Genomic DNA, 16,648 nt, shown 5'->3' with positions numbered 1-16,648 from the left:
ATGATGAGTCTACTGACTCCATGGAGATACCTGTAATAACAATAATAATGATGCATGGGAAGTATTAAGGGATTGCTTGAGCAAGGCGGTATCAAACCCAGGATCAAGAGGATAAACTGAGTAGCGATTAAGTGAATGAATAGCAATATAAATAAAGCAAGCTGCAAAAAAGAAAGCACTGTGGAAGAAATATAAACAAAAAGGTGATCGGTATACTCATGAGCAATATAAAGTACAAGCAAGAAACATAACAAGTATGGTAAGAAAGAATAAATCAATTTTGAGAGAAAATTAGGTAAGCAGGCTAAAGTAAATTTAAATTTCGCTAAGTAGCAAGTAAGAGAAAGAATAATTGCAAAAATATAACCTTATTCTGTGCTAATGGTAGGAAAGTGACAAAAACAGAAGAAATAGTTCAATTAATAAGTGATCACTTTGCAAGGGTATATCATCCATGTAGTGACTTTGTTGTTACTGATGTGACAAAGACTAATGTGAGAATTAATGTAAATAAAGTGGAGGTATATTGAAAAATATCAATGTAAATACAGCAATAGATCTGGATGGTATGTCAGCTCATGTGCTACAAGAATGTGCAAGTGAACTGGCAGTGCCTCTGACAAAGTTGTTCAATCTAAATCTCAGCTCTGGCAAGATTCCAATAAAGTGGACAGAAGGTAAAACAGTTGAATTACATGCAGCCCCATACTCCAAGACAGAAGTAGCAAATTACAGACCAATTAGTATCTCTGAAGTTGGAGTATACTGGAAAAGTTGGTTAAAAGTAAAATTCAGGAATGGGTGGAGAGGAATATGACACTCTATGGGGGGGGGGGGGGACAGCATGGTTTTGTAAGAGAGGTTCTACTTCAGTAATTTATTCACATTTTATAAGGTGAGAGTAGAATTGGATAAAGGAAATGGTACACTATGATACTGCTGGACTTTGCAAAGGCATCTGATAGAACACTGCATGGAAAATTATTATATAAGTTGGAGCAAATGGAAATGGATATGAGGTTGTGACATGGACAGGGAGGTGGTGTATGGTTGAGTGGAATCAAGGCAAATGAGGGTGACTTGTGGAATACCCCAGAGTTCTGTACCAGAACCATTATTCTTCAATTTGTGCATTAATGATATAGTAGAAAATTTGAAAGGGAAGATTCAGTTGTTTACTGATGATGCAAAACTAGAGAGGGCAATAGTTGATAAAGGTGATGTAGATATTTTATTAGTTAGCCAATTAAAAAACCAGGATGATTTAAATAAATTGGCAGTGTGTGCAAAGGTTGTCAATTTAATGTTGTAAAATGTTAATGTACTTTGTATCATACTAATGATACTAGATTAAAGGAAATTGATGAGGATAGACATCTGGGAGTGATGGTGGATAGAGATTCGAAATGCAGAGGATACATTTCAAGATTTGGCAAAATAGTTCAGAGGATTACTTGGATGTTGAAGAACACTAACAAGTAAAGATAGAGAGGTTATTATCCCTCTTTATAAGGCTATGATTTGGCCAGATGTTGACTATTATACACGGATTTGGCCACCTGTATTTCTAAGGAACCGAGAAGTGGTGGAGAGGAGTCAGAGACAAGTAACCAAGCTTGTGACAGGTCCATGAAATGTTCCCTATGAGGATAGATTGTGTGGGTTGCAGAGTTTGGCTGAAAGGCAGAAGAGAAGAGACATGATAGAAACTTAAGTTACTTAAGGGATCTATACAATTGACACAAAATAAATTTTTTAATACATGGGGATTAGGGTGAAAACAAGGGACACACTTGGAAGTTGTCTAAGAGAGTGGTTAGTAAGGATGTGCAGCTCTTTACTTGGAGAGTTGTGAATGAGTGAAATAGATTGCAGAGGTGGTTGTGATGGGTGCCAACAGTGAAGTTAAAGGATAGTGTGGGTCTCCCATGATGCGTCTTTTGACTCCATGGAGTACCCATATAAATAATAAGCAGCCAGCCTAGTTAACCAAGTGGCTAGCGTATCTGCTCTCCAACCAACAGGCTGTGGGTTCAAATCCTGCTGTGAGCATGGATATTTGTGATCATCTTTAGGTGGGAGATGAATTTCATCACCCAGTGTGTACCACCACCCCACTTGCTGGAGGCTCGAAGTGGCTTGAAAAGTTTCATGTTTGATCTCTGGACTATATAAAAAATAAATTTTTAAAAATACAAAAAAAATATATAAAACTGATAAAAATAGAAAAATAAAATCCTTAGCCTAACCACAGTACAAAATGTGCCATAGGTTTGCAAATCACCTTTTGTGGGTTGGAACAACATTACAAAAAAAAAAGGATGCAGGGATGGTCTCAGTGGTAGCAATAAATAAAGGGTCTTGTCAAATAAAAGGTACTGTAGGAAGAAAAGAAGAATGAATCAGGGGAAAGTTACAATGCTTCACCAATGCTGGGAGGATAAGGAATAAGGATGAAGAGTTTGTGTGTGGCTTTGATAAAATTAGTTGTGTAGTAAATTATTGGTATCTGTGTGATGTAGTTGACAAAGGATAGCGTACTGGAGGGAATACAATATGATGGTTATAGCATTTTTACAGGAGAAGGAAGTAGCTGTGTTGTGTTTCCCTCCATGTGGAACTTCAAGGGAAGCAATAGTGATAATGGCTTTGAAGCCATTTAGTATGAGGTTGAGAATAGCAGAAATTTTAAATGGTTAGTGGGATGTTGCTACAAGCCAGCAAATGTAAAGAAAGATGAATTAAAAAAACTAATATTTAGGCTTAGGTGGTGGTGGTGGTTTAAACTCATAGTTAGGTCTTTAATGAAATGAATACAGCACAGAAAAATAGTTAAACATGAGTTTATTTGTTCCAGTATTTCATGTCTGTTACAGAGACACCATCAGGGATAGAATATCAAAATTGTAATACCACATACACACAACACAATAAGTGGAGAACTTAGCTGTTGGGCTAAGGCTAATTTTTTAAATCTACTACTGATTAAAAAAAAAAAAAAAAAGTCTTGCAAGTTTGTATTTGCTGTGGCAAAGCATAGTAGTTTTTTTATTCCATCTGATTCAGTGCAAGGTATCCAAAGCATGGTCAAGAAAGACCTGACTGGTCATAGTCATGAAAGCTGAATGCCCTTATCTTCCTGTAAAGGATTCACTTCCTCACTTCTCTGTTCCAGGTGTTTGCAAGGTTCTGTATTCTTACAACTTATCATTTATGGTCATACTGGAACATCTGTCTGCATCCACCACGATGAACATGAGAAACATATCTGCTATCACAACTATGGCCAGTGAACAAATGAGGTTTGAAAGAAGTGCAAAGGTTATATTTCATTAGAGTCTTGGTTATTTTATCAACATGCCTTGGATATAAAGAAAAACAATAGCATTATCGTACTCTGTATGTTGAAGGGATGGCAGGACTAATTTGTTAATCTTTTTTTTTTGCCATTATAGACAGAAAGGTCTGGTGAATAAAGATTTCTGCTATGAAAGAAGCCCGGTTGGAACAGAAGTTGGAGGCACTGTTAACGAGGGGTTTTAATAATACCACACTGTTTAGAAAGAGGATGTAGATGCAACTGACTCCTTCCCCCTCTTGTAAACTACCCAAATTAGATAAATCTTTATCCTCACTTACTGGCTGCTTCATCTTATATTAAAAATCCTACTCATTTCAAATCTTGAATTCAAAATTTAATTTTAATAATAATGATATTATTGTGAGTTTTGATGTCACTTCTTTATTTACCAATATCCCTCTTTCTGACATTTTACTGAAAAATGCTTTCTCTGCTGACAACATTTATCTCAATTTTACCATATACTAACAGATATATGATACACTAATGTGCTCTCTTTCTCTATTCCTTTTCCCCTCCTTTGGCCAATTTTTTTATGCATTTTGAAAAACATGGTCTTGATACTGCATTTCTCAAACCTTTTATCTGATTAAGATATACCAATGATGATGTGTTCTCTATATGGCAGAATGGCTCAGACAATCAGGCTCTTTCCTCCTCCTGCTCAACAGCTAACATCCCAGAATCAAGTTCACTACATGGGCACTGAATTAGAGACCTTGATGAAGGTGTACTTAAAAGTCACTTATGCAGTGTATGTGCAAAATACTTGGTCATGTGCATCACCACATGTTCTAGGCAATAATTTAAGAATGCTGCTGGTCAGTACTTGTCAATAGTGTTGATCATAATGGGGAAAAAACAAAGGATCTTTTGAAATTTGCTAAAGAACTAACGGTGTATGCCTGCCCGACTGGATTATCCACAATAGAAAATTGTTTGGCTGAAACCATGATTTTAAAAACAGCAGAGCTGACTGGTTTCTCAAAAGGTGGGATATCCTGGGGATGTTTAATCAGCAAAAATAAACCCAAATTGCTTGTCTAAGAGGCATAACTGTGGTCCTAAGAAAGTCTGTCACAAACAAAATCACTGTCATCTGAGCAGGCTTGTATGGGCAAACAGAACTCATTATATGCAGCAATTGACCAAAGCATTTAATGAAGGCTGTTCCTGACCCATATCTCACCGAACTATGTGCAGAGAATTGAAGAGAATTGGAAATGGCAGTTGCATGCCTATGCAGAAACCACTGATTTCTGCAAGGAACTGGAAAGTTCATCTACAGTGGTGTCAGGAACATCATGACTAGACACTGAAAGAAAGGGAAAAAAAACTCATGTAACCTGATCGGTCATGGAACACCTTGTTCTGTACTGACAGTTTTTCAGAGAGTTTGTCAGGAACCTCATGAGGCAATGAACTCAGATTGCCTTGCAAACACAACTCAAGGCTCTGGAAGTGGTGTCATCATGTGGGGCATGTTCTGATAGTACAGAACAGGTCCTCTGATAGGGCTGGAAGGTTGAGTGTCCTCCAAGGAATATCTGAACATTGTTGTCAATCAAGTCCATCCTGCAATATTGACTTTATATTCATCAGGTGACAGTTGTTTCATGGACAACAATGCTACTGTCGACTGCACAAAAACAGTGTAGGCTTTACCCTCATTCACTGCCCTTGTAACTACTGTAAAATGCAACCACATTACTTAAAACAAGAACTCCACTTAAGAGCTCCTGAAGTTTGTTTCAATCATATCACTCCTCTTTCTGTTTGCTAGTGTCTGCTGTCTAAAATTGTCAATGTCTTCATAATCAGTCTTCCTTCCACAATCCTGATATAATTTTCAATACTCCCTTTAGCACTGTTTCCACTGTATAAGAATCAAAACAGAAACCAGAAGACCACGGCTGGACACAATAGTCCAAGAGAGCTTATCAAGACCTTGTTTGAATTTTTCAATGCCCACAATTTTAGCCTATTCAAATCATTCTTCAAGTATTGCAAATCAGCTGCATTCCTGATTACCCTATCTATCTTTGTATCATCAGCAAATAGCTATATGTTGCCTGTCAAATACTTCCCAATGTCATTAATGTAGAAATTGAAATGGACCAAGAACAGATCCATGTGGTACACCACTGGTTATCTTAAATCTTGCAGACTCGCATTCCCTGCATACCACTTTTTGATATGTCAGTCAGCCATAATCTTATCCATGCTCATATTTTATAATCCAAACCCATAATCTCTAATTTATACAACAGTATCCTATGCTGTATTCTGGCAAAAGCATGAGCAAAATCTTATAATATATATATATATCCATTCCCTTTGTCTATATGAATGGTTACATTATTATGGAATGTGAGCAAGTTCCTAAAACATGACATTCCCTAAGTAAAAATGCAGCTCATTGCAAAATAGATTCTCTTTCAGCCCATTTCTGAATGCATACCATAAACAACTCCTGAGATACTAAGAGGTTGATAGATGGATACATCTACCTTTGTACCACTCTTGTGCAATGGAATTACCATACATTCTTTCCACTCCTGCAGAATCTTCCCTATTCCAAGACTCAAATTATCGTATTTTGATAGATAATGCGTGCGTTATCTATACAAAGTCTAAATTTGTTAAAAATGAACATGAGTGGTATACATACATTTGAAAGGTATGAGAGGTAAATCAAATGTAATAACAAAACTAAGGTAGAAGTATTACTTAATATTTATTGAACATTACACTATTCAAATCCAAAAAATTCTTCATCAGACTCAATATTGAAAGAATCAATTGCGTTAAAAATTTCATTTTTAACGCAATTTAAAGGTATTTCTTCAGCTTCATAATTATTGTCACTGGACACCACTGCATTCCCTTGTGCTTTAATGGAACCATTTCTAACACAGTTTTCACTTATAGCAGCCCAACTTTCTACAATCCACGTAACTATATCTTTATATGACGTTCTTTTCATCTGCCCTGTTTTGTTATTTTCATGGATGCTATTCATCATCCAGTCTTCCCACTTAGCCCACAAATTGTCTTTGAATGGGTTATTTACTACAAGATCAAGGGATTGGAGTTTTTTTTGTTAAATCACCTGGAATAACAGTCAATTTGGAATTGTTTTAACTTGTGCTGTCGTGTGTGTGTGTGTCCTACACGAATCCAACACTAACAAAGATTTTGGGTTGAAAAATGCATTTTTCTCTTTCAGCACACATTCTCCAACCAAAATTTCATAACCTCGGAATTTATCCAACCTTTATCATTAGCAGTAACAATAATATCTTTGGAATCACAACCTTTTGGAACAGTCTTCCTTTTGAAAATCACAATCAGCGACAGTTTGGAACCATCTGCAGTTACACAGAGAACCACAATAAAGTTAGACCTTTCGTGCCCCGTTGTAGCAACTTTCGTGCCCTGTTTTAGCTACTTTCACTTCCCAGTCGCACAGCAAATTTTGTCCAACATTAGTGGAGGAGTGCACACTTAAATCGTTTCTCTTCATAAATCCAAAAACCCAAGATGGGTAGGTTTTGAAATCCTTTATATTATTGTTTTGCGCAATTCTTTTCGATTCCTGCAACACATGGACAGTAGATATTCTCATACCTTTAGCTTTTTCACTAACAACCCAATCAAACAGTTTTTTTTCTATGGTTGGCCACAAGCACCTTCTAAACTTCATAGCACGTTTCCTCGTATGCAAACATTTCAGGACCTTTCAGCCTTTCGCCATTCATGAACACTACTTTCTCCAACACTGAACAACCTACCAGCTTCACGATTCCCATTTTCCTTTGCTACTTCTACCACTTCAAGCTTGAATTGCACTGTGTAGGATTTTCTCCAAGAAGTACTTCTGTCTTCCATGAGTAATTCAGATCTAATAACAAAATATAAATAAATAATGATTTACTTTATGAAATATTTTAAAACAGGACGTACGGAATAATGTAACTTCATAAAATACAAAAAATGTACACCTACTTTTCAATTGTAGTCGTAGTAATGTCACAGTGCTCCCCAATAATGTGAAAATTGTAAAATTTGGAATTAAAAAAAATCGACCATTGCTACTAGCAATGCACGTGCTTTTAAAGAATTCCTCCGTCCTCTGTTTGTACTTCCTAACTCTACCGCTAGTTGGCGCATGTGCGTTATCTATACATCAAAAGGAGTGATGAAAATGTTGGGGGTGCGCGTTATACATTAGGTGCGAGTTATCTATCAAAAAATAAGTATATAGTCTGGTTAAAAGAATAGCCAGTTCAGCTGAACACTCTTAGCACCCAAGCTGATATATCCCTATTGCTGAATTCTTATTCAGTTTGTGCAACAGCTCTGATACTTCCTCCTCTAATACTTCCGTACAACAGTTGCGACTCTTCTTGCCTGCTGCTTATAATTTTCATAATGGACATCATCCTTATGCACATGCTATTCTCTTGCTTGATAAGACACATCCATTTGACTCCTACCCTATTTATTCTTTCAACTCAGACACATTCTGATATTGCATCATTTAAGGATTTTTTAAATGCTACCCATGCACTGTTGATATTCTTCCCATCCAGCAGCCAATACCATTGTGCTGAACTCCGTATACTCCTCAGTTGGTCACAATTTCCCGCTTTGAGTTCAGCATCTAACCTTTCTTGAATGGAACACTCATAAATTTAGCCACTTCCCAAGTGAGTACCATATCATCACTGTAACCAACTGGAGGCAGAATAATTACATGTTTAACTGAAGCACCCTCTGACACTAATCAAATTTAACACGCTTTGTCCTGTAGTTCCTTTTATCACATGCTGCTTGAGATGTTGAGCTGTTGTGCTTGTCTCACAACAGCTCAATAAATTCAATTTCATTCTTCTCATGAAATTTTACTGCTACCCAGTCAATGTTTGGATAATTAAAGTCCCTCTCATTATGATCACTCTTTTTTGCACCCATCATCTTTATTTGGTGATGCATTTCTTCATCACTAGAAACCAATCCACCAGGTTTGTAACAACATCCCTCTATATTTGATCTTGTTAGATTCCACCTCACAACAGATGGCTTCAAACTCACTGCCACATGAAACACTGTTACTAGCATTACAATCATAGGTCTCAACACTAACTGATTTCAAGTCATCTGATATCATTAGCAGCATGCCCACCTCCTCTCCAATCCTTCCTAAAAATACTGTACCCTTTACAGTCGATACCAATTAGTATCTCATTCGGATAGCCAGGTCTCACTAATGCCTACAATCTGAGGCCCCCAACATACTGACTAAGGTAACAAACTGTGTCCCTTTGTTTCTGATACTCCTAGCATTCCTGTATAGACATGATAAACTACCTGCATGTTCTTTTATACAGTATCGTCTGTAGTCTGCGTGACACAGTCAACTTGAAGATCTCTATTCTCTGAATATATACATACCTGAATATGTTACAAAAATAATTTTTTCCAGGCTTAACTCAACCAATGTCATACCAGGAAGTGCAATATTTACATCAGATAACCAAACCCACACTTTGGATCTGTTGTCTCTGTTTGAAGGAAAGAGGGATTTGTACAGTGTTGATGGACTGCATCTAAATGGTTATGGTGTCTGAAGAGAACTTTGTTTACTGAGCATGCTGAAGGGCAAATTCAGGGAAACTTGAGCAATTAGGGTGGAAGCAAGTGAGTTTGTGTGAGGGCGCCCAATGAAGTGAGTGAGTGTGAGAATGACCAAGTGTGGAATCTAGTCTCTCAAGCAAAAAATATTGAATAGTCAATTCAGAAAGTAAAGGTGGGTGGGAGACTAAAGGGATGCTGCAGTTAGTATATACTAATGCCAAGGGTATCAGGAACAAGAGGGAGGATTTTTGGAATTGGTTAGTCAACCTCGTCAAAAGTTATAGGCATTAGTGACACTTGGCTAACAGCAGATGATGTAGTTACAGGGATTGAATGTGAAGGCTTTAGTATTTACAGGGAAGACAGAAGAAAATATGGGGGGGGGAGGAGTACTGCTGATGATAGTAGATGAACTGCAACCAAAAAGAATAGGCAACAGGTGGGAGGGTGGCTGTTCATTTGAAGTAATCTGGTGAGAGACTAAGGCCAGTAAGACTTGGGGTGCTATACACCAAGGAGTTCCACAGATGATCTAGAAGATATGCATCACCAAATTAGTAACATGAGTATAGGTCAAGTGATTATTATGGGGGACTTCAACTATGGAGATGTTGACCGGAAGGAAGAAAGATCACATGGCAGGAAGGAAATAGAATATATATATATATATATATATATATACACATACATACACACACACACACCTGCTGAGAGATAATTACTTAAGACAGAATGTGATAGAGGTGACTAGGTTTGGGAGAGTACTGCACTTAGTCATAGGAGCTATCCATAACCAAGGTGACAACTTGGTTATGGATAGCTCAAGGCTGCATAGTCACTGATGAAAGTGACTATGCAGTCTTGACTTGGGAGTTTGTAAAATATGACGAATATTCTATCAAAAAGGGGTATTTGTGGAACTACAAGGAGGGTGATTATGTCATGCTTAGGAAGAAGCTTAAATCTGTACCATGGTATAAAACACTGCAGGGTAAGGATGTTAGTAGTGCATGGGATATAGTTAAGGGTCATCTAGAGCAGTACTTCCCAAACTTATGGATGCCAAGACCCCCTTTGGAAAAATTAAAATATTTCATGGCCCCCCCATCGAAAAAAAAAACATCGTAATGCAGACATATATTATTATAATATTTACTGTATTTATATTCAATACAATTTATATTCAAGATTTTGGTTTGTAATCTTTTTTGTGTTGCTTATCAATACCTTTGAAACAAAAGTTATATGAATAAGCATATATTTACTAATATTCATTAATCACCAAAATATGCAAGAAGCAAAATTTGTTAACCAACACCAATATGTGATTTCTTCCATTAAAATATAAAAAAGAACAAAAAAGAAATCATAAAAATGAAATATGTTTCTTTTAAGATTTAAAAAAAAAAAAAAACTACTGTGTCTTAAAACATTTTAAATTTGTTTTCATTATTTCACGGTCCCCCTCAACAAAACGTGGCCCACAGTTTGGGAAGTGCTGATCTAGAGGAAGCAACATTTAAATGTATACCTACGGTAAGGAGGGTTAATCAGGTAGGAGTTAGATGAGTAATATTATTAAGCACAAGTTGCAGAAGAAGAAAATGTGGAGGGTATATAAAGAGAAAGGTGACCAAGCAAACTTGAACAGTACAAGGCTCAGGAAAGAAAGGTAATTAGCATGGCAAGGAAGGTATAATCAGATTATGAGAATAATCTGGCCAAACAGGCCAAAGGAAATCCCAAAGAGTTATTTCGTTATGTGGCAAGTAAGAGGAAAAACGACTATGGAAGATTAACCTTAATAACTGATGATGGTCATGATGAGACAAAAGCAAATAAAATAGTTGAGTTACTGAGTGACCAATTTGCAAGGGCATATCATCCTAGTGAGGTTACTACTTTAACCTATGTGAGATTAATGTACAAACAGAGGTGGATGAATTGGAGGTTCTGCAGAATCTCAATGTAAATACAGCTGTGGGATTACATGAGATATCAGCTTTGTTGTGCAAGAATGTGCAACGGAACTGGCAATGCCTTTGACTAGGCTGTTTAAGTTACAGTAGTTTCTATGACTACAGTAGCAAATTATAGACCAATCAATATTTCAGGTGTGGTGGTAAAAATACTAGAAAAATTGTAAAAAAAAAAAGAATTCAAGAATGGGTAGTTAAAAATATGACACTGTATGAGGATTAATGTGGCTTTGTGAAGGGTCAGTCATGCCTTAGTAATTTACTAACTTTTTATAGCGCCTCCGTAGCGCAATTGGAAGAACGACGGTACATTGCGCCTTTCGATTGGAATAGGCCTAAGTTCGATTCTTGTTGTGACGGGAGGAATCTTTATCTGGACGATTTCAATCGAAGGTGAGTTAGCCAATCTCCTACAGAGGTAGCAGGGTTTTTTCTCCCGGAAACTCAAGTTTTTCATCCTGCATACAGACAAATCGGCCCTTCAGAACACACGCAATTTACAGACAAAAAATACTAGCTGTGGTAGTGGTGGAGGTGGGCGGTAGATGGCGTTGATGGAGATGATTCATAGTAGAGGTTCGGTGTAGTGGTTGAGACAGTTGTAGGTGTCCTCCCGCGATGAGTCTTCAGACTCCTTGGAGGTGTCACAAATAATAATATTAATAATAGAGTAACAGCAGAGTTGGACAAAGGAAATGGATGCACGATGATTTTGCTGGATTTTCCAAAGGCATTTGACAGAACATCACATGGAACCGTTTTGCAAATTTGTAGTGGATGGATATGACACTGGTTAAATGGATAAGAAGGTGGCTGCTGGAAAGATATCAAAAAGTGGTTTATGGAGCAGCAGAATCTAGGTGAAAACAGGTGATTAGTGCTGTGTCGTAAGGTTTGCTGTTGGGACCATTGCTGTTTAATTTGTACATAAATGATATAGGAAATAACCTTGAAGGAAATATTCAGTTGTTTGCTGATGATGCAAAATTAGGTAGAGTAATATTAATCAAGCCAATGCATAGAGCTTGTAGGATGATTTATATAGGATTTATATTGTACTGGGAAAAGATAATGGGTATTAGTTCAATGTTGAAGAATGTAAAGTTATACAATTTGGAATAAACAGATTACAAGCTGTGTATCATATTGATGGCACTATACTCCAGGAAACAGATGAAGCCAAACATTTAGGAGTGGTGATAGAAAGAGAGTTAAAGTTTAGAAGACATATTGTTACGGTTGCTAAGGTAGTTCATAAGATCACTTGGCTATTGAAGAACACATTAACAGTAGAGCTAAGGAAGATGTCATTCCTCTTTATAAGGCCTTGATATACCCATATCTGGATTACTGTGATCAAGTCTGGTCCCCTAGGTTTCTTGGGGATGAGGAAGCAGTGGAGAGGTTTCAGAGGCAAATGACCAAGATGAGGAGTGGTCTGTGGAAAGTTCCCTATGAGGATAGATTGAAGGTGTGTGGATTGCAGAAGTTTCTTGATAGGAGAAAAAGATGGGATATGATAGACACATTTAAGTTGCTTAAAAGGTTTTATAAGATAGATGCAGGGGAAACATTTCAGCACTTGGCTAGAGGGACCAAAACATTATGTCATCTTGGAGGTTGAATAAAGGTGTGGTTAGTAGGGGTGTGAGGACTAGATTTTTTGCTTGGAGAGTTGTGAATGAGTGGAATGGGTCGCCAGTCAGTTGTGAGTGCTTTGTGTGTTAATAGATTCAGGGAGAGGTATGACAGATTGTGTGGATAGATTGGGTCTCCCATGATGAATCTTCGGACTCCATGAAGGTGCCTGTATAATAATAACATATCATAACACAGAATAATATGAAAAATGTTTTCACTTCTTTTTTTCTAATTTTTAGATAGAAATGTAATGTAAAAAACTAATTCTCCAAACACTGTTTTTTTTTGTTAAATAACCACACTTATCTTGGATACAAAATTATTTATCTCTTTCAAATGCAGTTTATACAGCAGGATGACATGTAGCATTTTGTCAAACACACTAAATGTAGGAATATTAGAATAAATCAAAAAGTTATCACCATACTATAAAATATGAATAAATTTGTGAAACAAGAGTCTCAACCTTAACACGTTCGCTGCCACGCTACTTTGGCATGGTCTGTTCCCCTACGCCGAGCAGTTTTACTTCTTTAAGGTCAGTACGATAATCTCGTTACCGGAGGTAAACTTCCTACGAGTATACTCGTAGTTGGCTTGTACAGAGCATATACGTTCTATGGGAATACACAGTTTTGAAGCTAGCCCCACAAGCCAAGCATTTTCACTTCTTCAAGGTCACTACAATAATCTCGTTCCCGGAGGTAAGCGTCCTACGAGTATACTCGTAGCTGGCTTGTGAAGCAGGTTTACCCACTACAAGTATACTCGTAGTTGGCAGCGAATGTGTTAACATGATGAGTTTGGATCCAAGATCCAGCTCTAGAAACCAAACATGATACTTTTCAAAATCAATTCAAGCCTCCAATAATCAATGTGATGGAATGAGATGAAAATCAACTACCCACCTAAAGACATATGCAAATATCACCAATATGGAAATTTAGTCTGCGGCTGGAAGTTGGACAGCAGTTGCTATCACCAACCTTGCCAACTAAAATCTTCAGTGCTGGTCTGGAATTTGATACTCTGTTTTAATAATGTTCTTATAAAATCTTATCATTCTGCATTTATCAATGTTATGGGTCTTAGCATACTGAGTTAATTGTGTCATTTCATGAAACCTGTCAGCTAATGGTGTTGGACCACTCTGCAGGAAAGTTTTGATGCATAGTAAAAACATCAACTATTTGGGAAGTGTACCTTCTAGTGATGGAAGTTCACATCAGGAGATATTAAAGAGGATTTCATTGGAACAAAGCTTTTTAATGGTTATTTAATGGCCCATTTTGTTTCATGCAGCAGACACTTAAACAACAAAAAAAAAAAAAAAAACAGGATACAAGAAATGAAAATAAAAGTTGCAAGGTCAGTGTTAGCAAAAACAAGAAAAGATTGAATAAGAAATGTGGACATTATAAATGTTTCAGAACAATGTTGAATACTTCTGAACCCCCACTTGAAGTGGTTTGAATATAAGGAATAAATTAAGACAGAATTACAAGAAGAATGTGTAAAATGAACCAAAAGGCCAATAGGAAGACCAATTAAGAGAAGATGAAGAAGAAAATAAAATTGAGTCGGAAACGTTCCCAAAGAAAGATGGGAGAACAGAAAGAAATGTGGTGTTCTGATCCACTGGCTCTTGCAGTTTCTGTTGCAAACTGCTGCTGCTGCTAAGATACTACCTATCAATGACCAGCTTAGTCTGAAAGCAACTCTCATCTGATTAGTGAAGTTAGTCCTTGAAAGGTGACTACCTATGAATATTACTACTACTTCTTTGGCACTACAGCCCCTGGCCTCCAATTTTGGGTTTCATAACTCACTAAACTCACTACGAAGTGGGGTCGTTACCCCCATGCTCAAACGTGTAATTGTCTGAAACGTTGCGTTCTTAAGAGTAGTTTGCCTGCTTTGCAGGAGGAAAAACCCCAGATAAACTGGGGAGAAAAACTCTACAGTCCATGCCCAAAACCAGCTAACTTGCTATATCTGAGAAAGATCCTTAGTTCCTCACATCAGTGACGAGAATCGAATGCAGGACCCTCCTTTCCCAGACATATGTTTGCAGAGAGAGCACGTAACCACTCAGCTAACCATGCTGACACCTATGAATATTAGGTGATGCATACAGTCATTTTATTGTCCATATCCTCCATACTATAAGGAGGATTGCTGTTAGGGTATATGTAGCCTCTATGTTAGGGTATATGAAGCCACTATCCCCTGCATTAAATTCAAGAAAATATGTTAAAAAATGGTATTTTTACATTTGAGATACTATGTTGCTGGTTTTTTGGGCCATCCTCAAACTTGCTGCCCCTAGACAATGCCTTAGCTGCTTAATGGGTTATGATAGCAGTGACCATAAGGATTCTGGTGCTTGGGCTAATACATTCTTTATTATAAATCATGGATTAAAAGCCTGAAGCAGCCCTTCACAAATTACAGTCATTCTGAATATGTGGAAGCTTAGGGCATATGACTGTTAGAAACTGACAATTTAGGTTAATGAAGGTACTAATTTAGTAAATGGAATGACAACTCAATGCTAGGTCAAAGTGTGATTGCATACAACTCAGAAGCAACATTTCTTTAGCTGGTATCCAAAAGTACATTTACTGGATAATAAAGAATGTATGTAGGGATGGAAAGGAAATGGAGGTTTGATGAAAATATGACAAACTCTGTATTTGAGAGAGAGTCTATGTGATCTCCACTACTAATATCAAAATTGCTTTTCAGGTTGTTTTAACAAACCTACGAAACATCAAGAAATATTGTAAAAATAACAGAAAACTTCACTAATTAAATCAGAAATTATCTGATCAATGAATGCAACCCTGCTTCTGCTGTGTTAGCTGGGTCGAATGTTCAAATTCACATTCTAGGTGTTCATGGCTTTTCAAAGGCTGTAATGAAAGACTATTGGGTTAAAATAATGTGTTTATTTATGGTACATTACCTGACGAGAAATTATGCTTCAGTAGGTCTGTTCTGTTTATGTTTGTTTAAGTCCCACTCTATTTATGCACGCATGGGCGATATGAGTGGCGTTGAGTATCATTTCATTAGGCGCTCAAGTATTTAGATAAGCAACGTGGTAGTTACTTCTGAGTAGTATGCTGACAATGATGCACGATGACTTGAAACATGTTGCAGATAGCTTCATCGTTTCCAATCAACAAATAATTCGGGCTAATGATCTTGCATCGTTGTAAGCAAGGGCACATGGTTCAATTATTTCCTAGAATTCCTCAATAATGAATAACTGAAAATTTCATTTCACAGCGATACTTGCTATTCGACAGCAAACTCCCCCCCATTTTTTTTTTAAGATTTTCATTTACACTGTAAAATGTCTTCCCATTCCACAGCATAGGAGGATACATAAATATATCAGTCGATCTCTAAACCTGGATTCTAAACTAGCGATTAATCAACTCTCTGCGCAAGTCTAACGTTAAAAATGGTAAGAAAAACAATTTCAGTACCAACCCAATCAAACGTAATAAACAGAAATAATAAACGAAAAACCGCATGCAAAGAATGCGGCGATGTTCAGAAGGTTTATTTTGATAAGAAGTATCGTACCCTTCGCAAACTTCTCCGACTTGTCGACGTACTTCCATGAGCAGACGGCTCTCCACTCCCGATGGAAAACCGCAACCACCTTTGATAAGCACTTTCTTCTGTACCCTGAAAACCCTTTTCTACATCGCTAAGACAGGAAGAAACGCCGGAACGATCTTCTGTCATGACCTGAAAAACAACATGCAACCAAACTGCATATCACCAGCGATTGTAGAAACAAATAGGCACTTGACACACACGCACATCTGTCGAATTTACAACAAGACATCTAACGGTAGTCAAGTGTTGAATACAGTAAAAATATATGATATTTCAGTTGTTTAATAATTAACAAAGGTGCATAAAACTGAATTATTTTTATTAAATCGTGAATATAAGAAGATCCCATTCTTCATCAGAGCTTCGTAGTCAGTGCTAAACAGAAAATATT

General features: G+C 37.1%; 1 protein-coding gene across 1 annotated transcript in view; it reads right to left on the bottom strand.

The window, feature by feature from the left end:
• alpha-Man-Ib (alpha-Mannosidase class I b) overlaps positions 1 to 16,434 on the bottom strand; it is a 268,163-nt gene extending 251,729 nt beyond the window's left edge. Inside the window, exon 1 of the mRNA XM_090400333.1 lies at positions 16,219 to 16,434. Within this exon, the coding sequence (XP_090256459.1) occupies positions 16,219 to 16,383 (165 nt within the window). The 5' untranslated portion in view covers positions 16,384 to 16,434. The remainder of the gene's footprint in view (positions 1 to 16,218) is intronic.
• Positions 16,435 to 16,648: the final 214 nt, after the last annotated feature.

This window comes from Typopeltis vanoorti, chromosome 1, assembly GCF_054136105.1.
Source record: "Typopeltis vanoorti isolate ZY-2024b chromosome 1, IOZ_Tvanoo_1.0, whole genome shotgun sequence".
Taxonomy (NCBI): Eukaryota; Metazoa; Arthropoda; class Arachnida; order Uropygi; family Thelyphonidae; genus Typopeltis; species Typopeltis vanoorti.
This window is presented reverse-complemented; position numbering and strand designations above follow the sequence as displayed.